The 12,249-nt window shown below is 37.0% G+C and overlaps 1 protein-coding gene across 2 annotated transcripts in view; it reads right to left on the minus strand.

Annotated features, from left to right (window-relative positions):
• Nucleotides 1-395: 395 nt before the first annotated feature.
• ACSL3 (acyl-CoA synthetase long chain family member 3) overlaps nucleotides 396-12,249 on the minus strand; it is a 77,927-nt gene continuing 66,073 nt past the window's right edge. For both annotated transcript variants that reach the window (XM_068544344.1, XM_068544345.1), the window contains 6 exons: nucleotides 10,782-10,954; nucleotides 9,035-9,109; nucleotides 7,754-7,945; nucleotides 6,352-6,466; nucleotides 4,786-4,943; nucleotides 396-729 (listed from right to left, as the gene is read on the minus strand). In XM_068544344.1, the coding sequence (XP_068400445.1) occupies nucleotides 572-729; nucleotides 4,786-4,943; nucleotides 6,352-6,466; nucleotides 7,754-7,945; nucleotides 9,035-9,109; nucleotides 10,782-10,954 (871 nt within the window). In that variant the 3' untranslated portion in view covers nucleotides 396-571. The remainder of the gene's footprint in view (nucleotides 730-4,785; nucleotides 4,944-6,351; nucleotides 6,467-7,753; nucleotides 7,946-9,034; nucleotides 9,110-10,781; nucleotides 10,955-12,249) is intronic.

The following is a 12,249-nucleotide window of genomic DNA, read 5'->3' on the forward strand; positions in this document are numbered from 1 at the left end:
TAAAACATAAGTATGGGTATATTTATTTCTCTCAAATGCATACAAGACAATAATTACACAGCAACAAATCTTTTGTTCAACAATGATTTGATTCATAAGCATTTGAATGAAATTTACATAATTTCACATCCATACCCTTGCATGTTCAAATACTGTAAGTAAAAAAGCCCCCCAAATAACCAATTCTTGTATTTCCTATTTATCCCTCTATACATCCAAACTTTAAAAAGTTACAAACTGAACATTATACAGAACATACAAATCATGTTTAAAAACTTGAGGTTTTAAAATCACTGTTCCCCGAAGATGATTCAAAAACGTCCTCACGCTGACCAGTGCAGTCCTAGGTGGTAAAGTAACTTGGAGGAGGGGAAGAAAGAAGAGACAGACACAAGTTTGCTGTCTTAATATTTTACTAATCCTGTTAGTTAAAAATGGTGATGTCATGAGAAATAACAGTTTAGGTTTAATATGAGGAATGGAGTCTGCCTCACAGCTTGAGACATGCATTTCAAGTATTTTCCTATTTGATCTGAGCTCCCTGCAGCAAACTGATGCTGAAAGAGAATAATTATTTTCTTCCATACATTCGCTCAATGTCCGCCTGGTAATGTGTTTTAAGCTCTTTGCGTTTCAGCTTGAAGGCATCTGTCACCAGACCAGTTTCAGGGGTCCACGGTTCAGGGCTCAAACGAATTTTTACTGGAATTTCAAACTTTTCCAGACTTGCTGAGACGGTGGAAAAAAATGTAAATGCAAGGTCATGAAAAATATACAATTAAAATTCTTGGCAAATAATTTAACTTCCTCAGCCTTTGAGCACTCATCAAAATGCAAAGCCAACAGCTCATAAATCTCACTTCTAAACAATGTATCCCTCAGAAATACGAGAAGTAAGAAACAGATTAGGTATGAGAATTACAACAGCAAAAAACTGCTGAGAAAATCTACATGTCCATCAATAGAAGGAGTTGGATAAATTACGATACAGGCATAAAATGTACACAATTCAGTGACTAAAAATGAGTTAGACCTATCTGGTATGGGTATATAAAGATACCTGCAATATACTGTTAGGTTTAAAAGAAGTTTTGTTTTTTAACACTAGATAAACTTATATGCAACTAGATGTGTGCGACAAGGATACACACCAAAATAAACCGCATACCTCTAGGGGGCTAGGATCCAGGATTAAGGAAAAGGAAATGCCACTTTTTACCTTACACCTATTTGTTTTCTTTGAATTTATTTTAAAAAATCACTTTAGAAACTAAGAAATAACAAAGTTTCCACAGAATCTTGTCACTGAGCCACGATATTCGCCACGAGCTCTGAGGAAGGACGTCTGCTCACTACCGTGCTCCGCCAGCACTGCTTGATACCAAGCAGGTCCTCCACAGTGGAAAAATGAAGGGGGGCGGGGTGGGGGGAAGACAGGGAAAAGAGATGTAGTTTTGAAGAAACACCTTTCCTTAAAAAGACTGATTTACTTTTCCAGCATTCATTTAACAAATATTTACCAGGAAAAAAATACTGTATAAAGTGCTTTACTAAACATTCTTTTAAAATACAAAAATGAATAGTTTCTGCTCTCAACTGGTATACTATCGGGAAACAGGTAAACACCTAGCCATAATAATGTATATACCTTAAAAGAACTGAATTAAAAGGTATAAGTGCCTTGCGAACAAAAATGATGTATTAACTCTAACCTGTAAAAAGAAACAGAAATAACAAAGTTTTATTCTTCAAAGATGAAAAATATGTCAGGAGTGGTTTCTAAGAGGAAAAACCACTATGAGAAAAAGTAGTAAGGCGGGGACCACAGTTCTTAAGGGACAGGAGTCTGACACGACGGAGATGTGGGGAGACTCACAGGCAAGCACTGGAAGCCCACGTTCAGCTGTTAAGTGATCGGTCGGAACCGCACTCTACGACCTGACTCAACATGATGTTAGTTTAGGTACAGTGATATCATCTAGACCAGGTTTTAGAAAAATGAACACAGCTACAACCAAACGACCAGGTGAAGAAATGGGGACTCTAAGTATAATTATGAGTATTTCTTCCCTATTTTGTTGTGAATCTGCTTGTATATAAGTTAAGCAAATATTTTTGTTTTCTTCCCTCCTATTCTCTTATCATAATATATTAATAAGTTCACTTTATATCACAGTATTTAAGTTACACGATATCAAAGGAGAAGAGTAAAAAAAAATCAGTCAAGGGGTCTGCATCCACTTCTGGGGAAAAGGTTAAAGTATCTTCAGTTGCACGCAGAACAGGTGTATAATGTTAGGTGACAGTCTGACTTCGTTACTGTCTTTACTTGGAAATTAACTATGGTGTAAGGAAATGTATCTGGGTACCAAGCTGACACTGGGTGGGCTGTGATAGTTTTATGCATCATCTGGGCTAGGCTAGAGTTCCCAGTTATTCAATTAAACACTAATCTAGGTGTTGCTTTGCAAGTGGTTTTGTAGATATGACTAAGTCAGCTGAAAGGCCTTGAGAGCAGAGCCGAGGCACCCCCAAACAAGCAGCAGTTCTGCCTGTGGACAGGGACTTTGGCTCGTGCCCAGGAGTTCCACTCCACCTTTTTTTTTTTTTTTAAACAGTCTGCCCTACAGATTTCCAAGTTTGTCTAGCCAGCCCCCAATAATCATGTAAACCAATTCCCTACAATAAGTTTCTTAATATATTTAACTTACTGATTCTGTTTCTGGTGTAAACCTAATATAGATTTTGCTTAAAAATGAAGCTGGATCCCTTCTTCACATCATATATAAAAATTAACCCAAAATGGACTAAGGACCCAAATATAAGGGCTAAAGCTATAAAACTCTTAGAAGAAAACAAAGGGCTATTTCTTTGTAACCTGGATTAGGCAACGGTTTCTCAGATGTGACACCAAAAGCACAAGCAACAAAAGAAAAAAATAAACTGTATCTTATAAAAATTAAAACTGTTGTGCTTCAAAGGATACCATCAAGAAAAGTAAAAACACAGCCCACAGGATGGGAGAAAATATTTACAAACCACGTATCTGATAATGGATTTGCATCTAGAATATATAAAGACCCGTACAACTCAATAATAAAAAGACAACCTCACTTAAAAAACGGGCAAAGAATCTGAACAGCCATTTCTCCAGAGAAGACATACAATGGCCATAAGTACATGAAAATATGCTCAACATCATAAACCACCATCTGAAATACAAATCAGAGCCACAATGAGAGGCCACTTCACACCAACCAGGATGGCTAAAATTGAAAGGATGAACAATAATGAGTGCTGGGAAGGATGTGGGGAAACTGGAACCCTCATACAACATTCGTGGGAATGTAAAATGGTGCCACCATTTTTTAAAATAGTCTGGAAAATATTTAGAAAAATACGCTCTGGAAAATAGCCTGGTAGTTCCTCAAAAGGTTCAACATAAAGTTAGCAGAGGCCCAGCAATTCTCCTCCTAGTTATCTACACAACAGAAATAAATAAGTATATCCACACAAAAGCTTGCGTACAAATGTTCACAGCAACATTATTCATTAACAGCCAAATGTGGAAACAACCCAGGTGTCAACTGATGAATGGATAACCAAATATTATTTGGCAATAAAAGGGAATGAAGTGTTGATACACGCTACAAGAAAACTTGGATGAACACTACATGCTAAGTGAAAGAAACCAGTCACAAAACCCTATATATTATATGGTTCTACTTACACAAAATCTTCAGAACAGGCAAATCTATAGAGACAGGAAGATCAGTGGTTCCCAAGGACTAGGAGGTCTGAGGTATGGTGGGGAGTGACAGCTAATAGACATGCTCTTTCTTTCTGAGGTGATGACAATGTGCTAAAGCTGATTACGGTAATTGTACAACTCTGCGAATATACTAAAAAACTATGTAATTGTATATACTAAATGGGCAAGTTGTTTGGTATGTGAATTATAATATATCTCAGAGCTGTTAACATATACATAAAATTTAAAAATAAAGCAAGAAGGCATATAAATTTTAAATTATGCTTAATTATTGTTTCAGTAGTCTACCTTACTTAGAAATTATGTAGGTTTCTAATTTCATATCCATTAATTAACTCAATTTAGCATCAGACCAAGGATTTCAAGTTACCTAGAAAAGTTGGAAACTATTTTCAAGCTGACATACTACAAAACACAATTACTGTTGAAGGGTCAAAATGATTTTGTCTGATTAAATGCAATTTACATTTTTCATAATCTTGAATAACATATCTAAGGAGAATAAAAATGCATACTTGTATTACACATGACACTGATGACTCAGAAGGTACAGCTGTTTTTATGAAACCAACAACATTAAACGAAGTCTCTCTGCACTCACCCCTCAACACACACACACACGGGGTGGTAGTTCAACCAACCACCAGCACACTAACAGTGTAGCAAAGAGTCCTGGACAGTTCACTGTGGGCTGGGGTGTCCAGGAAGCTAAGCAGGGCCTTGGAAACAGCTGAGGAAGAGTGGAGAAAGGGCCAACCCAGAAAACAGAAGCTGCCGAGAAGAGGACATTCTGGGACATGCCCGTCAGTGGTGGGCGTGGATGATTTGTGTGTCCCTAAAGGGGCTTCAGTGGGGGACTGATAAGTGCGTTCTTCTCCCTACTAATGGTGGGAAAATATGACTGGTTTCTGAGCAGGAAATGTAACCTAAGCCCTTGTAGCAAAAACAGGATAAGCAAGCTTAAGTAGCCTCTTCCCACCTCAGCTCTCGGAATCAGCCCAACACTCTCTCACCTGAAACAGCAGCTTCTGAGAGCGCTTTGAGCACCTCATTCTCCATTTCGCAGCTGTTACACAGCTCCTCCCAGGTCCCTCGAAGTCCCCTCTTTCGTGCTAGTTCCGTTAGCTCCTTTTGATTCGGCACAACAAATCCAATGACATAAGAATGATAACTGAAATGAAGGGCAACTTGGTTAAGGCACCACACGGCGTACACCGCGTTAACTGCGGTTAACTGGCTACGCTGACATTCAGCGATCAGCTCTTCACCATCCCAAGCAACACGCACGAGGGCGTATCTGGTACCGCCACGCTTGCTGTCTGATTCATAACGCGCTGCGGTGCTCTGGCAGAATTCACTGCTAAATAAACCTGAACCTGACATTTCATGATAAATTTCAACTATGTATATGTATAACTGCTATGAATTATGCTTTTAAAAAAGAAAATTACAAAATCAGAAAATTCATCCTCAAAAAATCAGTAATTCACATCAACAGATTAAACAAAACTGAAAGCTAATGTAGATATGAAACTGTTTCTAAAAAAATTTGGCAACAAGTCAAAGTAATGTGATTATACATATCTTTTCCTTTGTTATCATGGGAATTTGTGTTCTAGAGGAACTCTGAGTGTATGCTCGCTGAAGGCAGCAACCTGAAGAAACGGCAGCAGCACCAGGAGAAGGTCAGTTCTGGTTAATATCACATATGAAAATCCAGAACTGTAGCGTCACTAAAGAAAACACTTCATGACTAACAAAGGGCAGAATCATTTATAAATCAATGTAGTAAATCTTTAAAGTGGGCTGTACCTCAAAGTCTATTTCTAAATTGGTTCTCTTAACACCAGATTTTATCTTTTCATAATAAGCATTATGTCAACTGCTGTAGTAAGGGTCCCAGGCTGGCCACAAAATATCCGATCATTAACCCTGGAGAATGATTGCCACATGCAATACTGGTATGAAAAAATGTAATCAGGGTGCCCATCTGAAATTCCAACACGTTTCCCAAGACTGCATTTCTGGGATTTTAACTTTAAACTCTCCTTCCCAGCTGCCTCTATATCATCATGGGCTCGAGATGCTATGTATTAAGCCACAGCTTAACATGGCTTAAGGGGGAACGGAAGCCCACACCTGGCTAGGGTCCCAAGCAGGCTCAAACTGACAGGGGGCAGTAAGAACTGAGCAGAGCACTGCTCTGACCCCACCCCCGACTTCCTTCTTCACTCGCCTCCCCTCTGGACTGGTTGTGGGACGCCTCCCTGTGCGGAGGGACAGGTGGCTAGGGGTACCAAGGCAGCAGGAAGGAGGGTTTTATTTCCTTCCCCTTCCTATCACACAGAACACTGCACTGAGATGGAAAACAGAAAACAGGGACAGAGGAAGAGAAGGAGAGCAGCAGCACAAGGAAAGAATCAGCTAGTGGCTGTAATGAGAACAGGCCGTTCCCAGAGACAGTGGATAAGAAGGAAGAGTTCTTGGTATAATTTTACACAGAAGGCCGGCATAGAAAGGAAATGCCAACAGCACACCAAACGTTTTAAGTAAAAGTAGCATAAATTCTACTTTCTTACCTGTTTGCATATGCACAAATGTTATCTATTAGTGAGAGATTCTTCAAAGCTGCCTCTACTTTCCCGAGAGAAACATATTCTCCTGCCTGTAGTTTTACAAGGTCCTTTTTACGATCTGCGCAAAAACAAGACCGGGAGGGGGGCACATTGGAGGACAATACTATTATACCTTTAATACATAGAAATATTGGCCATTCCCTAAGTAATCTGCTATCAATTAAGTTCACTATAGTAGTTATGCTAAAATTAAAAACACATATAAAATTAGGCCCTTATTTTTGTACTACTAAATATATTCTTTTAAAGAATTAGCTTCTGATTAAGGGACCCCATCATCAGGGCTTCAGGCATGTTCTGCTGAACAGATTATGTTCCTGGTATACATTAATACCAGAAAGGTCAAGAATATACTCAATGCCATCTGAAAGCTCACATTCTACCTGAAGAGAAGCAGGACGAAAAAACATCACTTTAATACGATACGGTAGTACTAGGTGTTAGGACTCTCCAACCTGCTGATTTTCAAAGAATTCCCGCAAGTGAGGCCTGAGCTGAGTCTTGAGGGAAGACTGAGCAGTAGCCAAGGGAAGAACACTGGCAAAGAAGAGAGACGTGCCAGCTTGAATTACTGCAGCATACAGGAGGAGGAAAGGTTTTCAGCAGGAAAGCAGCCAGTGACATGGGGGTTTAGTTATCACGTGGTGGCAGCGAGAGGGTGCATTCAGCAGGGGTGAGCATAGCAACAGAAAGGAACTTCTTGCAATAGGGTGACAGAAGGTGCAGGCCTGACCTACGATCACAGAAAGAGGGACAGACAGAAAAGAATGATCTTGAGGCATGTTTTTATAAGGTAAAGCAGTGGGATATGGATTAGATATGGGGAGCTGACTGAAGAGGTTCTCATCTCCTGCCAGTGTCTAGATGGCAAGACTGGGATAGAAGTGCCATTAACTGAGAGAAAGCACCTAAGAGGAGAAGCAAGGAAGGTATTTTCACCCACAGGTCCTAGTACTGAGCTGCCAGGCCTTTCTTAGCTCTCACAGGCAAGTGAAGGACATGGTTCTGACAGGAGAAGAGCCCTAATAACCTCTAGATAGCAAAGAATTCACAAAAATGAATATTCCCTATTAAGAACGGGACTCTTTAAGGATTATCTAGTAGTAATTAAAAATACCACTGCTGCTGAACAGACCTTGAGACCTCATAATATGTCAAGCCTTATAAATTCCACAGAGTCCCTATTGTACATTTTTATATTCCAGGGATAATGCAGAGACCATACCAACACTACATAAAGATGAATTCTTACACTATTAAACAGCTTCTCTAAATATATAGTCTCTCTTTTGAAAAGCTATTTTGGAAACATCCACTTAAAGAAAAAGAGCATTAGTTCGCTTACCAATAATCTTCAAACAACCATCAGGGTCAAACTCTCCAATATCTCCAGTACACAGCCACCTCTGTCCATTTTCATCTTCAAAAAAATCAGCTTTTGTTTTCGCTTCATTTTTGTAGTATCCCATTGTCACATTTTGGCCACCAATAATAATTTCACCCCTAGGATGTGGTTTATCAGTATTAAAGTATCCACCTAACAAACACAGAATAATTTAGAGTTAATTCAACATCGTTGAATGCATGCGTGCATGCCTGCGTGCATCGTGTGAATATTTGAAACTATTAGTTTCTAAATAGGGACATCTGATTTTGATCCAATCAGGGTTTCCCAAAGGAAACACGGCAGGCACTACGAACAAAATTCATCAACATAAAAATAGTTGCAAATTTTCAGCTGCTTAACCCTAAGCACTTCTGCTTTCAAACTACTATTCCAAGAAAAAAATTAAACTCGAAAATCCAACATCTATTGTATAAAATAATTACATATGGACAACACAGGTCAATTCCTTTAAGGATTCTGTAGAGATTCTTAAATATCATACTAATAACTGATAAAAGTGTTAAATCGTGCATTTTGAGAATAAATCTCTGTATAAAATCAAATTACTATATATTTAGAAGATTTATTCCTTACAGATAATTTCAGAATGGTTCCAAGTTTAAGCTTATTAAACATTTTCACTAGTTCTGCTAAAAGATAGCTGAAAAATGACACCCAAGCCTTAGAATCTCTTTGCATAAAAGGTGCACCCAAACAAATCATAGATAATATGTACATGTTAATAGGGTCACATAAAATTTTTTAAAAGTAACTAGTATTTAAATGGCATGAGCAATAGATTTTCATGTAATTACAGTAAAAAATTTCCTTCTGATAATTTTGGGTTGAAGCCCTCGGAGAAGAGAAAGAAAAAAGAAAAGACAGGTAAAAATCTTCAGTTTCACAGAATGAATGATATGATTTTGTTTCTACAAAATATGATCATTTGTAATTTATGGGCATTATTTATTTAGCACATTTCTCAAGTTTTTCCCATAATTCTTATTTGCATTTATGTAATAAAATAAGCAAATAAAAACAATTATAATTCTTCGAAATCATCTTTGAAATAAGCAAAATAAATGCATTCATATAGCTCTAGATAAAATATTTCTATTATAAAGGACAAAAGTGAGCACTTGTGGGTGATTTTACACTCTAAAGTAAGGAAGGAAATGAAGCACAATTCTAGTTTAATATTATACAAATTAATGCTCTGTGGTTAAAAGAGGTTATTACCTTCCTCCCAGTTCTTTAATTTGATTTCACAGCAAACTAACGGTGCTCCCACTCTGCCAGTATTGTAGTCCCACACTAAAATGCAAATAAAAAAAAGTATTTGATTACAGTAGTTAATAAATTGCTTCATTTTTTTAAACTACAAAAAACCAGTGATTTATCCCAAACCTTAGATATCCCCAGAGAACCCTTAAATGCAGAAGTAGCACGTTGGTGAAGCAAGCTGTGTAGCCCATACTCAAGTGTTTTGGTTTTTTTTTTTTTTTTATCCGAACTGGTTATAGACATTTAAAAATCAAGACATTTTACAAAAGAGTATGGAATCTCCAAGAACAATGGGCCCGCATTTCCAGCACAGCAACAACTGTAGCCCCTATCAGACGGTGCAGGCCTGCTCCAGTTTCCCCAGATCCCTTACCATCACATTTTCTTACACCAGGGCCCACTTCACTCATTTAAGTAGCTGCCTGGCTCATGAGTTTGTCTTCTCTATCTTAAAGGATAAAGGAACACAATGGTTTACACCTATTCCACTTTCTTACTAGACTTAACAGCTCTGCAGTACAAACAACCTCTCCCATCTTCTCCCATGTACCACTATTTCAAACTGAGATCTCTGAAGCTTCCCTCACATCAGCTTATACTATCACACCCTATTTTTTCATAAACTCATATAATAAGAGTTCAGAGATCACGCTGGAGATTAAGATTGTTAACTTTCAAGGATCTGGGAAAGAACCCACCACTATTACGAACTACTACTGCATTATGTTTCCTCTTCAAAGAGCATTCAAATATCAGAAATGAAACGTTGATATTTAATACTTCACAGACTTATTTACAACATGAACCGTAACTGATTAATCACACATCCAATGGAAACCTTAAAAATGGAAGAAATTAAGGCTCTTCAGGAACCGTATATGCATGTTTTTAAGATTGCTTGTCTATTTTGTGCAAAACAAGACTTAGAAGCAGCTTCCAAAAATACAGAAAATACAGAGAACGTTAACTGAAAACTGGAAAATACAGAAGTAATGCAGGATAAACCTGGCATAAGAATGGTGCACAAAAGAGCTCAAGGTAAATACGGGAAAATGAAAAGTGAAGAGGTTTAGTGTCTATCACTATCTAGAAAATACAAAGGAGAAGCATAGTTTTATCTAGGACTGGAGAACAAAGTAACTTTCTTCCACAAAAGGGCATATGAGGCACTAGGGGAGTCATCTGGGCACCACTCAGGTAATGGACTGCCCCCTCAACCTCGTCACCATGATAAACTCCGGAAATCAGATTCTCTAGACCGGAATCTAGTTCCTCGTTGCACTTAACACAGACCACCCACCCCAATAAATATTTCTCAATTTGAGCCTTAATAAACATACCTAAACAACCAGAAAATACACATTAATTTTTCTACATAAAAAGAAATTTAAAAACTGATATAAGATGATAAATGTACACAATACAGCCAATGCTTGTGACGAAAACTTCTTTTCTAGAAAGCTAAGGAGTTTTTAATACTACATATCATAGTTTTAACTCGAAAACTCCTCTAGATGAATTATTGACAATTAGATACACCTAATACATTCTAAAAACTGATATCAATAATCACACTACTTAGGATTTACACAAATATTTTAACTGCTCTTCTATATATCTGCAAAAAACAACCCATACTAAAAAGTGCCTGGAGTTGCACCCCAGCCTCTGTTGGACACACCACTTTGTAGATAACACTAACCTTCTGTAATTGTTCCAGCCCCACAAGATTCAGTGAGTCCATATCCCTGACCGACAGGACAGCAAAAACAGATGTTCATGAATCTCTGTGTGGTTGCAGAAAGTGGAGCACCTCCACACAAGAGAAGCCGAATATTTCCACCTAGCAAGCTTCGAACTTTCCGGAAAATAAAGCTTAAAAAAAAAAAAAAAAATCAATCAGGTAATCACAGAATTTTAAAGCTGAATGGGATTTTCCAAATCATTTAGACTAATCTTCCAATTCTGATACACAGGCACACCGTGAAGATATTTAGAGTTCAGTTCCAGAGCACCGCAATAGAGTGAATATTGCAATAAAGCAAGTCACATGACTTTTTTGGTCTCCAGGTGCATACAAAAATTATGTTTATACTATACTATAGTCTATTAAGTTTACAATAGCATTACGTCTAAAAAGCAATGTACGTACCTTAATTAAAAAATACTTTATGTTAACAAATGCTAACCATCTGACAATACAGGGTTGCCACAAACCTTCCACTTGTAAAAACACAGTAACTGTGAAACGCAATAAAGCAAAGTGCAATAAAACGAGGTACACCTATATGAGATGTTGAGATTAAGTATCCTATCCAAGGCCACAAAGTCAATTTAAGAGACTCTCTTGACCCACTACTTAAATCTAAATGTTTATTCAACCAAGTTTATTCAACCAAGAACATGTGATTTTCTCTTGAGAACTTCAAGTAATATTTGAATTCAAAATTGTCATGTTTAATTTTATATAGTAATGGAACACCCTTGCTTATGGCCAGAGCAATTAGTTTTATATCATTATATAATACATATTATATTAATACTGAATAATCCTATTGTATCTTCATAAAATTTGGTATGAAAAGTAAATTATTTTTTTGCTTTCCCTTACTTCATTAGAAATGTATACGTATTTGTATACAGCAATTTAAGTCTTTAAAATTTCACTAATTCAAGTTGAAGTATCTGGTAAACTGAAAACGGAAACAATTCAAACATCTAATTGAAATGTTTCTGAAAATACACTAACTAAAAAGATTGCCTACCACCTAGATGAAAAAGGGGGAAGGGTTTTGTTTTGTATTTTAATAACTTTGAAAAAAGACCAAGAGGCAATCATTAAAAAAAAAATAGATATATATATATATATATATATATATATATATATATATATATGTAAATAGGCTTTACAAAGCAATTCTGTATCTCACTGGAGATATAAGTAAAAGGCAGGAAAAAAAATTATAAAGTTTTAAATAATGTGAAATACATCTGAAAACTATATTAACATTCCCATAAAAAATAATTTGAATGTCATACTTTTATTTTCTAATTTCTAAACTATTTTATAGTTAAATCTACTTATTCTATTAGTGCCATGGCGGGGAGGGGGGGACAGGTGTGTGGTAAAACTCATTTAACACTTTAAACACAAAACATTTAATCATATT

Source organism: Eschrichtius robustus, chromosome 5, assembly GCF_028021215.1.
Source record: "Eschrichtius robustus isolate mEscRob2 chromosome 5, mEscRob2.pri, whole genome shotgun sequence".
In the NCBI taxonomy this organism is placed as follows: Eukaryota; Metazoa; Chordata; class Mammalia; order Artiodactyla; family Eschrichtiidae; genus Eschrichtius; species Eschrichtius robustus.